Genomic DNA, 20,461 nt, shown 5'->3' on the forward strand with positions numbered 1-20,461 from the left:
GATTTTTATTTATGTCTTGCAGAAGAGTTTGTAGAAGATATATAGAAGCTTCTCTATCTTTTCCACCCCTAGGTGCAAGGAAATCCTGTTTCCCTGGGAATTGCATCCTAGTTTTAATTGTATCTAGTTTACACTTTTATTTTAAATTTAACTCTGCATGGACTTGTCAGCCTGCATCAGGTCTGTAGACAGAATCGACAGAAATTACTTTATTATTCTGTAATTACTTACATTCACTGCTGTGTTTAAAATCATTCAACCATAAAAACGTTTTCCTTGATGTCTCTCTTGGTTAGTGAAAGAATTACGTTGAAATAGCATGTTGATGAATGCCCAGCATTATTACAAATATTTCTTCCTTATCTTATTAAATACCATAAATGTGGGCATAGCTTTAAAATTTAAACTGTGCAAACATTTAATATTAAAATGTTTCTGTGCAATATTGAAATTAAGTGTTAATAATTTTATGGGATACTGAAGAACACTGCATTTGTGATCTGTACATTTGTAGTGCAGTAAAAATTTTAGGATTTCTATCTTGGTGGGGAAAAAAATAACAAGAAAGATTAAAGCACAGTATTGCTTTTATTTGCCTGCTGTTCTCTCTTCATGAAAAAAAATGAAACAACAGAATCCCAAAATAAGTTTGTTGTAGTTTACTTACTTAGATTTGTGGGACTAAGTGTGTCATCTATAAAAGGAATAAAAAACTTTTAAAAAAAATTATTTATTATGGTGGCTTTTATTGTATAGCAGCTTTTATTATTTTATTAGTAAAGAGCTGCTACAGAATAAGTGCACAGATGCATTTGCTTGAAGGTTGAAGAATCAGTGCTTGCTTGTGTTTCTTTAATTTCAGAAAGTGGAAATAGAGGCTATAAAGGTGATAGTTTGTGTTGTTTTGTCTGCTTGCTTGGCCTGTCTCAGTGGTGCTTAATTACATATAAAATCATTCACTGGGAATTGCATAACAGAACGTTACACCTTTGCTGTCTTTAATCCCGTCTTTTTGCAGATGTACTTCAGTCACTTTGCAGGCTTTATAAATCTTTCATAAGGTGCTGAGCAGCCTTCAGTAGAAGACCTTGTTTATAAAAGGCTTGCTGATATGTTTACCTTAAAATGAGTGGTATATTGAAGCTTTCCAACCAGAATTCATCTGGTAATTTAAAATTATATTCTTCTGTTTGTCTTTCATGTTGTTGCATTTATACGTGTTTTCACATATAACTGCATTTAAAAAAATAAAAACTCCAAATGCAAAAAAGAAAACCAAAACCTCAAAAAAAAAGGAATACTGTTTAAAGAGAGAAAATGTTTTGGTGTCGTTTCACTTATTTCTTTTTCTGTTCTCATACATTTTTAGCTGTATCCAAGGATTTTAATTTCTTATCCAGTGAATATTTTCAAAATTTATTTAGTATTTTTTCTAAAATACTGTATTCATAGATAAGTCCAGTGATTCCGTGAGTAGAAGTTGCCTTTTGTTATAATGAAAGGCATGCTGTGGGGAGAAAATAATGATGTTCTTAAAATAGGAGGAACATATTCAGAGCAAAGTAATTGTTAGTTTTGCATGCATAACACAGTGACTCACTTTGAGGGTGGAAGTAATAAAATGATGCTTTTAAGATAGGAAGATGTGATAGGGTTTATGGTATTGTACAGTTCTAAATGGATGCATGTCTTTGCCATTAAGATAGTTTCACATAATTGTTTAAGTTTTCTTTTGGTTTAGGGTTTTCAAGAAGTAAAAGTTGGGAGTTCCCAGATGTATTGTTTTAACTCTGGTTTCTATCCACGTGTGAAATCTGTATAAATGCGTGCACGTGTGTAGGTATACTTGTGTATTAAGAGCTACATTATAAATATAAAATACAGTTTTTACCTCTGTCAAATTAAGACTAGGGCTTAGATTGTAACTATTTTATTGGGTCTTGTTTCATATTAGAAACTTTTGTCCCTGTTACACGTGATTAGAGCTATGCATATATCACCTTAATGTTTGTCACTGGCAAAGGTTTGCTTGAGACTAGGTTATGAGGACTGTTTCTGACCCTTTTAATGATTATTAAATATTTAAACTAGTGTACATATACTGTGTTTTGAAACTATATTTACTTAAGAAGAAATAATTCTAAATTACCCTGCTGTGTTTTTATTCTGTGTGCCAGTTCCTTCTGATGGTGTGACTAAAAGTGTTCAGTAGTGAAGTTAAGAAATTCTGTAGGTGTTGGCTTCAGCAAAGCTGTACTTAAGTGTGGTGCTTGTTATGTAAAATATGCAAGTTGCTTTTGATCCTTATTACTTTGAATGACTTCTTAAAACTGGCCGTCATTTAATGAAAGTGGAAAACAAGATAAAAGTGAGAATTCAGTTCTGATGCCATTCGTGGTGGTGTCAGTCTGTGATAGGTGATGTTTCTGAGGCAGAGGATAGTTCCTTAGGCTTTCTCATTCCACCTATGGCCTGGTGAATAAAGCATGTGCTAGATCTAGCCAGTATGTGTTTCAAAACATAGCAAGAAAACTTTTATTTTTCCTGTTATACTAAATAATAAAATCAGTACTAAACTGTAGAATGGAATGATAGCTCATTACAAGGCTGAGCTCATCAGTGACGGATGGCAGCGCCTCTGAGATAACAGTTAAGAAAGGTGGGGAGAGGGGGAAACAAAAACTCTGCAGTTGCAGCCACAGAAGAGAGGAGTGAAAATGTGACAACAGCCCTGCAGACACCAAGATCAGAGCAGAAGGAGGGGTAGGAGGTGCTGTGGGTGCCTCAGCAGAGATTTACCCAGCCTGGGGTGCCGATCATGGTGAGGCAGCTGTGCCCCTGCAGCCCATGTTGATCCACAGGGAAGTAGAGATCCACCTGCAGCCTTTGGAGAACTCCCACACCAGAGCAGGTGGATACCTGTGGAAAGCCCACACAGGAGCAGGCTCCTGGTGGGATTTGTGACCCTGTGGAGAGAAGAGCCCGCACTGGAACAGGTTTACTGCAGGACTTGTGACCCCAGAGGGGACCCACACCAGAGCAATTTGTGAGGAACTGCAGCCCATGGGAAGGGCTCACTTTGGAGATGATAATGGAGAGCTGCCTCCTTTGGAATGAGAACAGTGTGAGAGTCCTCCAGAGGAGGAAGGAACAGTAGAAGCAATGTGTGATGAACTGACCACAGCCCCCATTCCCTGCTCCTCCATACCTCTGCAAGGGAGGAGGTAGAGAATTTGTGAGTGAAGTTGAGCCTAGGAAGAAGGGAAGAGTGGGAGGAAGGCATTAAGATTTAGATTTATTTCTCATTATCCTATTGATAATAAAGCAAATTAATTTGTCCCCAGATGGAGTCTGTTTTTCCCATGATGGTAGCTGGTGAATGGTCTCTCTTTGTCCTTACCCAAGAGCCTTTCATTGTATTTGCTCTCCCCTGTCCAGCTGAGTAAAGTGACAGAGTGGCTCTGGTGGGCATCTGGTATCAAGCGCACCATACTTTCATATAAGACTTAAGCAGATGTGGGTTTTCATTGTCATCAGTACTTTACTTTTTTCTCCATTGCATACAATGCAAATACTATGTATTTCAAAAAGCAATACCTGACTAGAAATGCATGTATTTCTCACATACATTTGTCATTGAGTTTACAGTTTAAATGTTTCAGCTTACTTAAATTTTATATTTTATTTTTTTCTTCATGCAGTCTCTCACCTTAACTTTGGGGGGTAGGGCAGTTGAAGTGAATGCTGCTTTCGGGCATGTAGCACAGAGACGTAGTGTTCTGGGAAGATGTGAGCATGTGCTTTCTGCTTGTAAATAGTCCTATTTGATTAGGATCAAAGTGACTAGTTAGGTTGCCTAAAGGAAAATGCCTGCTTCTGATCTTCTGTCACCACTTGGCAAGTCCAGCTCATGCAGCATGGCTTTGACTTGAGGAGTTACTCTGAAACCAGTAATCACCAAGCATTCAGCTGATTGTCTGCAGCCAAAAAGATTCAGAAGGCTTGCATTTATTTGCAGTGTATTTCATCATTATTGTGGAATCCCCTGCTTCTTCCTTTTGCCCGTGAAGTACAGAAACATAAATCCTTGCTGTTTATTTAAAAACACTGAGTGCAATCATTATATTAAGCATAGCTTGATTTCACTTTTTAACATACAAACTGGATTTGCTTTGATGAAAGTTTCTTTAAAAATTTTAATGCATTGATAAAAAGTAAATGCTGTTGTTAATGACATGGAGATACTTGCAGAGCACTATAAAATTGCACACGTTTGGCTGGGTGCTATGCTGTGTTCCTATACAGTTCCCTTTGGAGTTAATATTTATTTGGGATTGCAATAGTTAGTGCTTTATAAAAGGTAAAACTCTCAAAATATACCTGTGTAAATTATTATTAAATGTGTGAATCTTAAACAATTTGTGCTTGTATCTTAAAATAATTTGTAGGATTTCTACTTAGAAATAAATGCTGCTTCAATTATGAAAGACTACTTTGAAAAGTAGTCAGCAACACGTTGCAAAAGCTGTGGCAGTTCATTTCCCTTGCATTCTACCTATGGAATATGTACTTTTAGAATGTGTAAAAAATGATTAAAAAGATTGTATAGTGGCCTGAATATCAGTATGTATGGTTCCACCATGTGATAATTCAAACTTATAGATTGAAAAGCAAAATAGCAAAGACAACAATGCAGTCCCTAATACTGTATTTTCTCCTGCTGATACTTCATTAACAGTAGCGAGCATAACTAGATTTTTCTGGAGGCAGCATTCATGGCTGTGTGTATTAGAGTATTGCTTTTCTTAATTGCCTTTTCTTTGTTGATGAAGATGAAATCTAGCTCTGGGCTTACTGTAGCTTTTTAGGATTATTAGTATTTGGTTGCTGGTTTTAGCCCCTCTTTCCGGTAAAATACTAGGAAATAATTATTTAAAATGTAGCCATTTTTGCTATCCCTGATGCAGTCATTCTGTGATAATGAAGACATCCTTTTCAGATGTATTAGAATAGGAAATTCCAGTCAGTCAAAATAAGACTAAGGTTTGCAGTTGCCTGTAATTTCACTGCAAATCCTAAAGCCAAGCTTCTTTCAGGGCATGTTCCATAAACAGAACTAACCAAGGCAAACAGCAGTAAAATCATTCAGTATCTTTAGCTGTATAGAGCTAATTATTTTTTCAAGCACGCTCTCTTGTGACTTGACTTTTTTCCCTAACCTTTTATACTGATTGGCTTATTCTCTCTTAATGCTGAATGAGGTCTTATTTCTATTTCCATCCAGAGAGAGAACGAGCGCCAAGGTAGCATTCATAACTGACATGGAGGGACATGCTGCATATGACATTTTTCATACAAACACAACTCCTTAGAGATGAGAGTATCTTCCTTGTCTGAATTGAAACAAAATTAATGAACAAAGATTTTTGGTTTTAATTATTGATTAATTTTGTGCACACCAAAATTGATAAATTAACATACTTTTATTAACTAGCTGTGTGATGCAGGCTTCTTGGGGAGAAGAGTAATTTGGCCCTGAAATAGCATTTAAATATTTCTTCAGACAGCAAATATTTTACTCTGTTGAAGTTCGCTTTCTGCAGTCTGGAAATGTTTACAGTTCTTCAAGATTTTCATGGGAGCTGTGGGCATAAAGCAGTAATGGATATATACATCACAAATCTTAGTGAATGATTATTAAATGATCATGTATACTGTCTCAATTCATTCTTCAGCACTGCATGTGAGCAAACTAATTTCAGGATTATAGCTCTTTGTAATTGTATCAGTCTTCCCACATTTCCTATTTGCCATCATATTATTTGGCTCAAAGTATAATGGATAGCTCAGTGACTTAGATTTTCCTTGTCTCCAATGTACTTTGTCAACTTGAGAAACAAGAGTTTACTAAATCCAAGCAGTGCTTGTTGATTTTTTTTAAAGTACGTGACTTTACTACCTTGTTAATTCCCATCCTACAGGAAACCATTTATTTTGGAAGTAGTAAAATAATCATATGCATTTTAATTCTATCCAAGCCCCATAGCAAGCTACTGAAGAGTTTTGGCATATTGCTTCACTAATGTTTGTCCTCAGATACATGTTTGTCTTAAATCTCTTACATTTGCAACAATTTGGTGGTGTTTTGCTGACCTCTGCATGCGTTAAAAAAGCTGCATAACTCAAAATTTTTATGCTGCATTCTCAAGCCCTGATGGTTTTCTTAAATAGTTGGTACTGGCAGAGAGTAAAGTGTGACAAATATGATTTGAATTAATTTTTCTGTGTATCTCTCCCTCAAATTGTAATGATGCTTTTTCTGCTCCACCTATAGCTTCCTGCAGATTTCACAAAGCTGCACCTTACTGACAGTCTCCACCCACAGGTGACCCACGTTTCATCTAGTCACTCAGGATGTAGCATCACTAGTGATTCAGGAAGCAGCAGCCTTTCTGATATCTACCAGGTAAGACTGGAAGGGATGCTGATGGGAGGTACAATTGCCAGCAGTTTTGCATTTAATAGCTGAATGCCCTTGCTATTGCCTCTTGTCAGTTTTTATCTGAAGAAATACTCAATAGACTTCAAAAATCTACTTTTTGTTTGAACTGTAATGATTTCAGGCTTTAGATGTGTTGGGTTCATAATGTAGAACCTGTTCAGTGGTGGGAAGAAACTAATATGGAGTGAGCAGCCTGTGCTGGCCTGGCTTGAGGGGCATATTCCTATTTCCCCACCCTGCAGAAACGTGATGCCAACCTCTTAGCAGTGCTTCCTCTCCTGGCCATACTCAGAAAGGTGGGGAAGTTCAACTGGTGATGCTTTTTAAAGTTGTACTTCTGAGGTGGCTTCTTGCACAGCTCTGTGCTAGTCATTTGGAACAGCTTGAGTTTAGAGAGACTCTGAAACTGATCCAGAGTTTAAATATAAATAGGAAAAAAGTCTGAAGTGAAATAAAATGAGGAATTATGCATTTTTCACTTGATGTTTATGGTTCTTGCAATGTTGGAGGAGGAGTTGTCCTGATAGGGAAGTGTACCAATTTATTACTCTGAGAGGAAGGAATCAAATCCAATTAAAATATATTTCTATCAAAATAATTATAAAGTAGTGAGACCACTTCAGCATGAAGTACTGTTAACTAGAAGAGGAAAATTTTTTTTTTTTTTTTGAGAGGCTTCTGAATTTGCAAATATAGTAATTTTTAACATTTAAACAACAGGAGAAGCACATCTACAAATACATAAAAATTCAGCTGTGGTAATGGTTGTAGAATATAGTCTCTTTAAGGTGAATAAGCTTATAGGCTTCTTTTTGTGAAAGAAGATAGGCTATAAAAAGGTCGCAGTTCAAGTTAATTAGTAATTACAATAATGCAGAGGTTTATTTTTGCAAAACTATCAGATTAGCTAAACACTTCAGGTATAGCATATGTCAGTCAAGTGAGTTTGTCAGAATTTCTTCTTAAGACAGGACTACTTTGAGACAGGATTTACCTTTATAGTGTGACAGTGAAGAAGATGTAAAATCAGTTTTGTTCTTCTAGTCTATAGATTTTCATTCCTTTCATTACAAAGATTTCCACTCTAACAGAAAAATAAGTACCTCTAGAGACACAGCTGTAGGTGGCATGTACTTATAGTCTACAATTACTCTTGAGTTAACTTGGAAGTAAAATTTTTGCAAAGACTTTCAGCAAAATGTTCATAACTCTGAAAAAGATAATTGAATTTCTCTGCAATTAAAAAAAAGAAAACAACCAAACAACATAAAAAAAAACCCTAAAGAAACCTCATAAAAATACTTCTCTATGTAGCTGCCACCCTGGTCTATGACTCCTACTAGTTTAATTTGCAGTATTGGAATCAACTAATAGTTGGTGTTTGGAGAGAGTTAATGGTTTACTGAAGTATTTATAGAGAGAAAATTTACTTCCCTAAGTATTCTTTTAAACGGAATTTGCAAACATAATGCATAATCCACTCTTAAAAATATGATCTAGTTTCTTCAATTAATCTGCAATTAATACCACATTTAAAGGTGACTTGGCACAATTGTATCTAGAACTGTGTAATTGCACAATGTCAAAGCATGAATAGTATTCATATTATTAGTATCCAATAAATGTCCATATCTACATCCAGAAGTATGACCACGTATCGTAGAATGCAACCTCATGTTTTTGTCTTAATACGTATACTTGAAGGAATGTTTATTAATGGAATTATAAATTCAGGTGTGGAAACTGATAAGATTCTTAGATTCTTGAATATGTCTTAATGGTGCTAAGTATTGTTTGCCTTGATTTCTCATATTGTGGTAAATCATTAATTTCTGGCCTCAGTTTCATTTCTAAAGGAATGTAATGTGGCAGTGTTAGGCTAGCCTTAAGTACTGCCAAAAAAACCCCACAAACCAAAACAAAAGAAAATGGCTGTAATTTGAATCCTCTAAGGGCAAGTTTAGGATTAAAGAGAATTTTTTTTTTTTAACCAAGAAAGTGGATTGGTCATTCTCTCTCAGTTGTTTGCCTTGTAATTCTCTCCCAAGTGTTTATTCAATAACAATAAACCATAAGCAAGTCATCAACGTGTTATTTTTTTTACTTCAAATCTGACAAGTCTTAGGTAATGCTTATGATCATTGTTCTTTTGATTCTTATTTTCTGTATATAATGGCATTTTTCTGTTTGGTAGGGTAGACTGCTGTTTGTTATGGCTAAGTAGAAAGCAATGATTTAGAAAGATCATCATCTTGTCTTGCAGTTGATAGAAAAAAGAATTGTTTTAAAAATTATACTGTTATTTAGATCATTACTGTTGAAATCTGAGGTAATAGGTCATGTTTTGCACCCTGTAAGTTTTATTTCTGTAGCCTTAAGAGCAGCTGCTTTCAGTGAAAATGTGTTCATGGCCTTTTAAGATTTTTTTTTAATAAATCATGAAGCTGAATCTTCAGATGCTTTCAGCATTGAACTGAGAATACTTCCTTTTAAATATTAATGTGGTATCTAAATCTGTTTGCCAAACGTTGCACATGAAAGAACTTCTTTTAGGATAAGAAGTACTTACCAAAATAAAATCAACCTTTGTGTTTATCCCACCCAAGTTTCAAAAACATATCAGGTGCCAATTAGTAACATCCTTAAATACTGTTGTTTTTATTTTAGGAAATAAGTTCAAGTGACGAACTCTGTAGGGCGACTTGAGAGGAAAGGGATGCTGAATGTCAGTAGATCTTGCGTTGGCTTGTATTTGCCAAGGACAGTCCTTTGCTTTTGTCTTTTTTTGACTTGGCAGAGCAAATCATTCGCTGCTGCTTCTCATGTATGGCTGCTTGCTCTTAATTCCTAGGCTTAATGATTCTTGAATGAATACATATACCTGTTCCTATATGCTCCTAAATTCTTACTATACCTAAATATATTACCAGATGATTGGAGACTGAGGAGATCTAAGCTCATGAACGTGTATTATTCCCCCTCCCTGTTTCAGGAAGCATTGTTGTGTTGGCTCAGCTCTTTGCCAGCCTTTCTTTGCCTTATCCTGTCCTCAGACTGGTGGCTTCCTGCCACACTTAATGCCCTCTGGTGCCTGCCCAGATACCACTGTCGGTACAGGAAACCAGGAACATCCTTTCTGAGACCCTCCCAGGATGTGTGCATTGCTTGGAAGTTTTCAAGATGTCAGCTTTGTTTTCTCATGATTCTGATATGGTAGCTCCTGGAAGAAGGGCCCACCCTTCAGCAGCTCTTCCTGAGGGAGACCAGTCTTTTGTCTCTCAAACCAGAGGGTCCATGCAGCCTGCCCTTTAGTCACTGCATGCAAAATAAAGAGTTTTTACCTTAAGATAAAGCCAGTCCTTTTGGCTGTATCAGCTGCTGAAGTGCAGGGCTCTGGCTAATGCCAGAATGGCTGGAACAGCTCAGTAAATTGTCCTGTGAACTGCCTCCACTGCATTTTCAATGAAGCCCTATGCATGTCCTTATCACTCCTGTAAATTCAGGGCCTCTTAATTTACCCTGTGACTTCCAGAGTCCATGTTCTGTGTGCCTGTGGTCTTGGCAGATGTTACTCCATTCTGAGAAAGAGGTAATTATTTGCAATAAGAGAGGATGCTGTTCCTGGAGCGTGTTGTCTGGATTGTTACACCTTTCCATCTTTAGTGAGGAAACTGCTCAGACTGACTTCTGTGATAGATATGGGCTGCTGTGTTGTAAATCTTGGGGTAGATAAGGAAAGAACAAATATGGAGAGCACTGTGAAAATCTTGGACTGAAGGAGTTTTAAATTATTTCATGGACATTTGCAGTTTTGTCAATGTAAAATGTGAAAAAAAAATGTTACTGCCTTAGGTTGTGTATGATTTCTATACATGTAATAATTATAGTTGATTGTAGTACATATGATAACTAATAAACAAATAAATATTATAGTTGTATGGATTGAATTTCATCTTAATTTATTGATGTTGTAAACTGTTGCTCAGTCATCTGAAAGCTAATTTAAAACAAAAGCCCAGACATGGTTTCTCAGTGTGGAGACACTGAATTCAATGTGTCTGTATGACATGAGGGAATATTTCAAGCTAATGTGACTTTTGCAATTCATTTTATGAGACAGACCCAGTGTTCCTGGTGTTTTGTATCAGTATCAGCTTAAAAATTAAAAAGTAAAAAGTGAGTAGTTTTAATAATAGACATCCTTATTTTCGTTTTTTAGTTTATTTTTTAGTCCTTAAATGACAATGGTTGAGAAGTAATGTGGAAATGGTGTTTTTGAGCTGAGCATGGCCTCTTTCTTTGTTAGCTTAATGGAATTGAAGAAGGACTGCACCAGGCAGTGAGCATATTTCTGGTTTGTGCAAGGAGTTTCTTCTATTCTTGCTTTTTTTTTTTTTTTTTTTTTTGTGTCCCTTGTATTTTTGCTCGCATGTTTGGAGAATTTGGACCATTGATTTAGGTGGTAACCATAGTTACAAGTTTAGTCTTCAGAATGATACAATGTTTCATAAAGAAAGTAATTTTTTTTTTTAAGTAAAGATTAAAATAGTTTAAAATACTAAGAAATCAGTATTTAGTGTGGTTACTTTTACAGGTTTTCTAGTTTTTTCTCTTGAGGTTATCATCAGTTGAAAGTTTTTAGCAAACCAGTATAGAAAGAAAACCATGAAGGCCACTTAAAACAGAGCCAGTCATCTTGCAAGCAGCTCACCAAGTCTTCCCACTTTCTTTCCCTCAGTAAGGGTGGATTGTGTGTGATGAAGCAGTTGTTTCACTGGAGTTAGAGTTACTTGATTGTGTAAAGGTAGAGATCGCCCTTGACCTCTTCTAATCCCTTTTCTCAAGAAACTCAAAAATTCCTTGGAGGAGGAGGAAGGGAGGCAGTAAATGAAGTCATCTTCTTTAGCTGCTCATATAGCCCATCACTTCTTTCTTTCCATTCATCTTCATGGTGCCTCTAAAAAATGAAAGACCAGTAGAGTTGGGATTAACCAGATTCCTCTCCTGCCAATCTAAAGTGACCAGAAGGGTCCACCATTTCCTCAGTCTGCCCAATCTGACCTAGGGAGGATGAATGCTATCCTTCTTTTCTTATTCCTCCCCTTCTTCCCCATGTCAGTCAAGGAACCAAAGGCTATCCAAGAACTTAGACAAGGCTTCTTTTAGTTTACATATTTTCCCTGGTTATTTCATGGTATTCGTTTAATTAGCTGTTATTACTCAAATCTGGATGTGTGTTTGAACTTAAAGATCCTCAGCAGTTGAAACAACTAGTTTTTTGTTGGTGTAGTATTATCCTAGCCACTGCTTAAAATTGGTCAGATTCTCCTTAGGTGTCAAATATGAAATATTCCTTCAACTCAGGCTTGAAAACATCTGTCTTAGTCTCTTAACTCTCGTGTTGGTGATGTGACATATAAAATATTAGGCTGTCACTATTATGAGATTCCTTTGAGGCTTCAAGAATTTTTTCCACAGTTGGAAAGATGATGTGAGAAATTTGCTATTGCAGTTGGTATTCAGACTATGGAGACATTGTTTTGTTCTTCAGGCTGCAACCAACATTTCTCTTGCATGCAATCTTTCTGCATTTATTTAAGTGAAACTAATTTCTCTTATTTTCCAAGAAGTAAAGTACAATATGCACCCAGGAATGGCAATTTTGAGGTGTACTTCTTCCTTGATGACATGCCCTGAGAAGATCTAAGGCTCATGATTGACTGTAGTACAAATTCTGTTGGATATTCATCTTGTGTTTGGGTTTTCAGTGGCTGAGGTTCTTAAGGAATCCCCTATGCCCAAAGGAGCACATGGTGGCTTCCCCTTTAATCTTAGACAGATGCAAGGCTATTACTTGGTAACCAAGGGTTCCTGTACAGACATGTTTGTTTTTTCTCACACAGGAGGAGGTACAAAAAGCACTCAGAGTAGTTGGGTCATGAAGTTTAATGTCTCAGCAAGAGAACTTTGAATACTTGATACCATACGTGCCACTACTAAAAAAGCTATTTGCGATGTATAAGCACAAGGAGCCCTCGAGGTTTTCTTGGTTTTCTGGTTTGGTTTTTTGGGTTGGTTTTTTGTTTGTTTGTGGTTTTTGGAAGGGGTTTTTTGGGTTTGTTTGGTTTGCTTTTTGTTTTGTCATGCAGAAAGGATACATTTGTCTTTCTTTGCCATCTTTTGCATGATCAGTTTCAGAAAGTTGTTTGAAAACATGTATATTTTTTTTCTCAAAAGGTGTTTTTAAAGGTGTCCTAAATTAACAAGCTTTCTTATTACTTTGTGGATTGTTGCATTCAGTGCTGAGCTTCTTTGTTGAAATGGTTTGGTTTTTTTGAAACGAAGTTAGAAGTATTTGCTTTCCATCCACCAATAACTTAAGTTGTCAAAAAAAACCCCAGCAAGTGTAAATAGTGATCATTGCTGGAAAATCTTGTAGCCTTTAGTAGTATTTGCCAAGTGTTTTCTGAGTCCAAAGTTACATTTAACTCGGTGTGAGAATTTGTATTAAATACCATCATCTCTTCTTGATAATAGAGCTTCAAGAGTTTTCCAGATTTGTTTTATTGCTTTAAGACACTAATATAACTCGTCTTTTAATAATCAGATGTTGTACAATAGGTGGAAGTTTCTCGTCTCATTAGCATTGTGTGACTAAATTGAGTTCTGCATTCATTTTGCTAATGTGCTTTTGAGAGAGCCTAATCTGGGCAGGTAGGAGGGGCACTTGTTACTGACGGGAAGGTTTGCAAAATTGACTGTGAATCAGTCCCACTGTCACTGGAATTGTCACTGTTGGAGACTTCAGATTCTGACAGATTGGTGTCATAAGCTGTGTGTCTACTGACTCATCACCACTAATTTTTCCACCAGTCACTTTTGATGAAGGCTATTTTGAAAGAGTAGTTACAGCAGCTGTTTCAAATGTATCACAGTGAATGTGCATGTTAAACACAGTAAGACTGCTAATAAAAATACTGCTATCCATGCTATGTTTTGGGATTAGTTTCTATGCCAGTAACATCTTCCCTTATCCTGGTTAAAAAATGAGCAGCATTTTTTGTTGACAAAAGCAGAACAAAAAAAGCCACTACACCCCAAAAATGAACAACAACAACTAAAAAACCCCAACCCAAAACCACAAAGTGAGAATAATTCTAGTATTGCATAGATGCTGTTATCATGCTTTTTGTATTAACAAGGGCCGGTTACAAAGCTTGTGTTGTGCTGTAGGACCAGAGGCATTTAAGACTCTCACTAGCTGCCCCCTGATCCATCTCCAGCCATATGCTGCTGTTCATGAGGTGGCTGTGTATAGTGGCATTAAAGTAACAGATGTTAGCCACAGATAGGGAGGCTGGAACAGGGGAGATGATTCTACAAAATTACCAATGCAGTTTCTCTTACCTTCTCTGTGTTCAGAGAGTGACCTAGTTTTGCGGGTTGTCTTTTTTACCAGTCTGAGACAGATCGATGAAACAAGCTTTAGCAGTAGGTGTGTTTGTCCCATGTATTATTTTTAAAGTAGACGTGAATGCATTGTGTCCTTCCAGAGACTCAGAAACAAACCATCCTTTAAGGCCTGTGAAACTGGATTTCTCAAGCCATGGCTTAAAACTTGCTTAAAAATTAGAGGCTTGCATTTCCTTAAAAATTGTCATAGCTGAGCCTTGGCAGCTGCCGTGGTATTAAATCAGGTTGTGAGGAAAAGCAGCCGTATCAGCCATGACAGACAAATGTTTGTGGGATTTATTAAAGTGTTCGGTCTTCAAACTGAAACATTAAAATATATTTACCTTTAGGTGCTATACTAATGACCTCAAGCTATGCCTGGACTAAGTTTTCATTCATTTTAATACAATTTAAAGGAGGTTAAGGTTGACAGATATTCTGGGTAGTCCATCTCTGGTGTTTAAGCAATGGCTTTGCTTTTTTTCTGCATCTGTAAATTTTTAGGCAGTTTATCAACAAATGAAAGGCATATTTAACTATGTTCAACTGGAATTGTAAAAGAAAAATACAGTCCTAGGTGACTGAGAGATAGCAAAATTCCTGTAGCATGTTGTTTCTTATTTCTCCAAACTGTCTGTTTAAAATTACATTGCTTTCCTAAGTGTCTGAAAAATGTAAATTTGGGGTGAGCACAGAAATTGTCAAATGAACTGTTTATTGAGAAAAAATTATGTTCAGCTAACAGTCCAAGACATTGCTGCTTGAAATCTAACAGCCTTCAATCCCCCCAGGACCCACAGATTAAATAATGTTTGTTGAATCCTTTGTATGTGTGACTGATTGAAACAAATGTTAAAAGTCCTATTTAAACACAGTGGGTTTGGATTGATCAATTGTTAGTTGTTTAAAAAAGATATATAAAGAAAAAAGCAATATAAAAACACTGAATAAATTTGAGTGATCTGCTGGATGATAGAACTAACCTCTGTATATTTAACCAGAAAACTGCAGCAATAAAGAACACATTTTAATGTTTTTAATCGTTTATGCATTAATTAGGCTACAGAAAGTGAGGCTGGTGATATGGATCTCAGTGGATTGCCAGAGACAGCAGTGGATTCTGAGGACGATGATGATGAAGAAGACATTGAAAGGGCATCAGATCCTTTGATGAGTAGGGATATTGTTAGAGATTGCTTGGAGAAAGACCCAATAGACAGGACAGATGATGACATTGGTAAGTATTGCAATGTAGTAAAATATTGTCTAACATGTTCTTCTTCACCTCCAAAAATTTACATTTTGAGCTTGTAGTTTTATTTTAATCATTTGCCTTTGTAGTTGGTAAGTTAGTGTTTATTATTATTGTTTTTTATGTAAGTATATATGTAATGTGAACAAGTACAGACAAAGAAGAGGAAAACACATATAATATGGGTGAAACCTATTACTTTTTGGCCCTTTTGATCTCAAGCTTCAGCTTCTAATTGATATCAGAACAGGTTTATGAAGTTTCCATTCCATCATTGAAAACTGGAAAACAGACAGAACCTTGGCAAAGGCAACATAAATGTCAGTACGTGAGACATACTGTCTCACAGTATATTTTTAATTGTCAGTTGTGACATTGTGACTTGACATTTGTTGCAAACATTGGCGCCTTTAAAACCTTAACATAAATGTGCATCTAATCAAACTAATTTGCTGTGTTTAACATACAAGTAAATACATTGAAAGCAGAGCAGAACTAGAATCCAAATTTTAATCTAATCTGTTTCACTGGATGAAATATTTTTCTTTTATTGAGGTATGACTAAATGATGATTAAGGTTGATTATCAGATGATTAAGGGTTAGAGCATCTCTAATGCAAGGAAGGTGGAAGAGAGCTTGGCACTGTTCAGCCTGGAGAAGACTCAGGGGATCTCATTAATGTGTACAAATACCCTGAGGTGAGGGTCTAAAGATGATGGAGCCAGAGTCTTCTCAGTGATGCCCAGTGAGAGGACAAAGGGCACAAACTAAAGCTCAGGAGGCTCCATCAGAGCACTAGGAAATTTTATTTTTTTATTTTTACTGTGACTGAGCACTGGGAGAGGTTGTCCAGAGAGGTGTTAGTATTCCTCCTTGAAGATACTCAGAAGACATTTGGACATGTTCCTGGGCAGCTGGCTGTAAGTGGCTCTGCTTGAGCAGGCAGGATTGACCAGATGACTTCTAGAAGACCCATTTAACCATAACCTTTCTGTGATTCAGAGTAAATAAAAAATTAGGGAAAAGATGGAGTCCTTTTGAGCTCTTTCATTTGACATTTTAGATTGAACTGGATGCAAAAATGTTTTTAGGGCGTATAATCACTTGGCAGAACTGCTAAAATTGAGTTCTGTAGTTATGAACAGTATAAAAAATGAAAATACAGGAAGCTCACAGTTGTGTACAAGTGCAGCTCAAGTGCATATAGAAGACAGAGCAGCAGCAGTCACCTTTAAGACAGTAATTCTGTCTGGTCCATCTGAGAGGAACTTTGTGAAACCACCAGACAATGATCAAGTACAATTTACTGTTAAGCCTAGCCTAGGAGGGGATGGCTTTACCAAACAAATTTCTCAGTTTTGTGAAATCTGTCTTGCTGTGTTTCATATACTCCTCTTCTAGTCGCAATGAAATTATTGCCCTGACTGGAGTATTAAAAATATCATTGGTTCTATTCAGGGCTCTTAGTTACATTACAATTCTTCCATTATGCTGACTTTTACTTTGCAGCATTTTTATTGATGGTATGACCAGCCAGTCTGTGTCTACAAAATACCCAGTAATTAAAACAGGCCACTGTACATGATTTATTAGTATACAGAAACGATTGTGCAGCATTTTAGCTTAAGCAGCCTCAGGCATCTTGCTGAAGAACTGTCTTTACTGTGCTTTGTTGTTTTGACATGCATGACTCAGTGGGCTTTTTCTCCTTCAGAACAACTACTGGAATTCATGCATCAATTGCCTGCTTTTGCCAACATGACAATGTCAGTGAGGAGAGAACTCTGTGCTGTAATGGTGTTTGCAGTTGTGGAGAGAGCAGGAACTATTGTACTAAACGATGGGGAAGAGGTCAGTAGAAGTTGCTTTTGACTCTCCTATTATACCAAACATCCCAGATTCCGCATGGTTAAGGTCGTCTTCTGTTAGTTAAAAAAAAAAATAAATGCAACATTCAGGTAAATCTGGCCTCTTTTTGTTCTGGATTTTCTGAAAGCTTTTGTTTAAGCACTTACACATTTCTTAAGCAATAAAAACAAAAGAAAACATTCTCTGTACTGTACCAAATGCTTCCTGCCTATTAGAGCTCATTTGGAAACTTTATTTTAGTTTTCTAGTGCTGTTTTTAAACTTCCTTTATTTTTTTTTCATAGTCTTACATTACTTCTTAATATTAAAGATAAACTTAAGATCCCAGTTTTCTTGAGCTGGAAATAGCTATACATTTAAGGAAAAGGAGGTTGTAAAATTTTTTATAGGCACTAAAATATGTTTGCTTTGGAACAATTGTGAGAGTTGTATTTATATAGTATGATATTAAAAAGTTAAGTGATTTGGTCTTCATGTATCTTGCAATGTTTAATTTGTAGCTGGATTCCTGGTCAGTCATTTTGAATGGCTCTGTGGAGGTGACATACCCTGATGGAAGAACAGAGATATTGTGCATGGGGAACAGTTTTGGTGTTTCCCCTACAATGGAAAAAGAATATATGAAAGGAGTGATGAGAACCAAAGTGGATGACTGCCAGGTAGATTGTCTGTGGTACATGCAAATTCACACCTACATAGCTGTAGTGCAGCTCAATAATGCAACACAGTTTTATTTTAAACTGAAGGTATGTAAAATATCCAGTGGGTAGCCCTGGACAGTAGCTGGGCAATATGGCTCCTGCATACCCACAGTCTGGGAAATGGAGTTGCCTTTATCTGGGTAAGGGATCTGTTTGTCTATATGCTTTTTCCAGAATCTCTTCCATACATCCATTGATTCCAATGTCCCTTAGTAGGATCTCAAGGTCCATTAGCCATTACAGGCTCTTTTACTTCTGCAGCTAATAGCAATTCTTCTTAACTCAGTTACTGAATATCAGGGTAATACAGACTTTATCTCCCATGATTTGAGTGAAAGATCTAATTTTGGCTAATCTGACCTTTCAAGGAAAAAGCCTTGATGTTTGCTGTAATACAAGCAGTCAGATGTAAAGAATGCTTTTCATAGCATAAAACTACTGGCTGAATCTGGTTATGTGGTTGCTATTTGCTTATTCCCATCCAGAAAATAATAACAGAGCCGTGGGTGAATTAAGCATTTTGCTTGATCCTGATGGCTAATTAGCTGCAAGTAGATGACATTTGGAAAGGGTGTAAATGTGTGTTAATATAGTCACCTGGTTTAGCTTGCCCATCTAACTCCCAAAATGTGCATAAATGGTTTCTTGTTAGGGTAATGTTTTCAACAAATCCAAACTGTGGGACTTCTGTTTCAGCTACTACTAGCTGCTGGAAAAGAGATGTGGTTTGTAAATGAATTTAAAGAGAAAATGCCATCTCTGATTCTTAGGCGCTTGTCCTAAGTAGGTACATGAGGGTTTAACAAGTTTTCTGTCAGAAGAAACACTGTTCCTCTCAGTTAAATACCCAAATTCATATAATAAAGCAGTTAAATCTTGCCACCCAAAAGACACAAGTGTATAAAAATTTGTGTACAATGTAGTCTTTTTCTAATTTGTTATGGTTGGTCTTAATTATATTTGCATAGCATAGGTATTAGGAATATTCCTAAAATATTTTTTCTTGCACTTATTCTTGGCTGAACTGATGTTTGTAGAAAATATTTTTCCTGCTGTATGCTTTAAGCCAGAAGTAATTTGTTTCTTTGTGCCTGCACTCATTAATTGAATGGATGTTGTTTTTCTTAATAATTGACTTCAATAAAAGAACTATAAACAAATGAAGATTATTTACCAAAACAATAGGCACAAAAATAAAAGCTAGGTTTTCACTTAACCCTTATAAACACCACAAAAGAGCTTTCATGTAAGAAAAAACAGGCTGGCTATGGTACTGGGCTTCATCTCCAACAGTGGGGAGGTCAAAGCAGCTGAATGAAAATGGCTGAGAGTACTAAATCATATTGCTCTGATGGATCTTGGTCTCCTCCAACTGCAGGATTGTAGTGGCAGTACTGTGCCTGTCTGTCTGCTTGCTACAGCTGAACTGTTGGAAAGACAAATTTGGCTCACTGCAGGTTGAGGAACTACTTTATCTTGTCTGTTGATAGAGTACTTTCACCTTAAGTCTAAGTGCTTTTCTGAAGATTTTGCCTTTTAATACTGGTGCGCGATGATTCTTTCCAGTTTGTTTGTATAGCCCAGCAAGATTACTGCCGCATCCTCAATCAAGTGGAAAAGAACATGCAGAAGGTAGAAGAGGAAGGGGAGATTGTGATGGTGAAGGAGCACAGGGAGCTTGACCGCACTGGAACAAGAAAAGGTCACATTGTCATCAAGGTAAAAGGAAAAGAGAGTCTCTTGCAAAAGTCTGTGTTCTGTAAACCTCTTAACTTTTGGCGAGTTAGGTCCAGGATTAGTTGAGATATATATTGCAGAAGTAAGTATTTGAAAATGGACTGTTTCTAGACTTTTTTTTAAATTATGCATGTTGATGACTAGGTGATTTCTATAGAGATTAATTACATAATTTTTTTACATTTCTTATCTCAGTGGTCAAGCTGTTATGTTTACTTAGCTCATCAGTTAGTGGATGGCAGTATTCTTTCTAGTGTGATAAGTCTTCAGTATGCTACAAGAAAACCAATTTGCATGTGTTGAAGATGTGTTAATGACTATGATCTTTTTTCAATTTTTTGTTTTCGATAGGGAACAGCTGAAAGGTTAACAATGCATTTGGTGGAAGAGCACTCTGTGGTAGACCCAACATTTATAGAAGACTTCTTGTTGACGTATAGGACCTTTCTTTCCAGCCCAATGGAAGTGGGCAAGAAGTTGTTGGAGTGGTTCAATGACCCCAGCCTCAGGGATAAGGTGAAAATCTTCTGAATTATGTATTGTTACCATTTGCATTGAAATATAAGTTAATAAGAATAAAATATGCTTTAGAGAAAATGACCAAATTGAATAAGACACAAATAGCTGGTGACATATTTTAATGGCAGAATATATGGCTAAAACTAAGAACATTTTTTTTCTTACTTTATTTAAATAGCACAGTGTTCATGCAAGGTAAATTGCCCGTGTTTTACCTTGCTGTGTTTTTACAACTTAGTTGCTTGCAGGTATAGAGGAAGCTTTTTTCCAATAGTGAGTATTTTTATTTAATGTAATTCAGTAGAATTTTATTGTGTCTCCAAGTTTGAGCATATAACTAAGTTCTGTGTTTTCTGTAAATAGCGCTAGTTAATTCAACATGGTGTATGTGATTTTTTTAGAAAGAAAATAGAAAAATCATGCAGTGT

At 36.4% G+C, this 20,461-nt stretch overlaps 1 protein-coding gene across 8 annotated transcripts in view; it reads left to right on the forward strand.

The window, feature by feature from the left end:
• The window catches only part of RAPGEF2 (Rap guanine nucleotide exchange factor 2), a 183,096-nt gene that overhangs the window by 130,496 nt on the left and 32,139 nt on the right, over nt 1–20,461 (forward strand). For 6 of the 8 annotated variants that reach the window (XM_058837522.1, XM_058837521.1, XM_058837518.1 and 3 more), the window contains 6 exons: nt 6,335–6,466; nt 15,014–15,191; nt 16,922–17,058; nt 17,577–17,735; nt 19,344–19,496; nt 19,866–20,030. In XM_058837522.1, the coding sequence (XP_058693505.1) occupies nt 6,335–6,466; nt 15,014–15,191; nt 16,922–17,058; nt 17,577–17,735; nt 19,344–19,496; nt 19,866–20,030 (924 nt within the window). The remainder of the gene's footprint in view (nt 1–6,334; nt 6,467–15,013; nt 15,192–16,921; nt 17,059–17,576; nt 17,736–19,343; nt 19,497–19,865; nt 20,031–20,461) is intronic. The other 2 variants (XM_058837520.1, XM_058837524.1) reach the window with 2 other exon arrangements.

Source organism: Poecile atricapillus, chromosome 4 (assembly GCF_030490865.1).
Source record: "Poecile atricapillus isolate bPoeAtr1 chromosome 4, bPoeAtr1.hap1, whole genome shotgun sequence".
NCBI classification, from domain to species: domain Eukaryota; kingdom Metazoa; phylum Chordata; class Aves; order Passeriformes; family Paridae; genus Poecile; species Poecile atricapillus.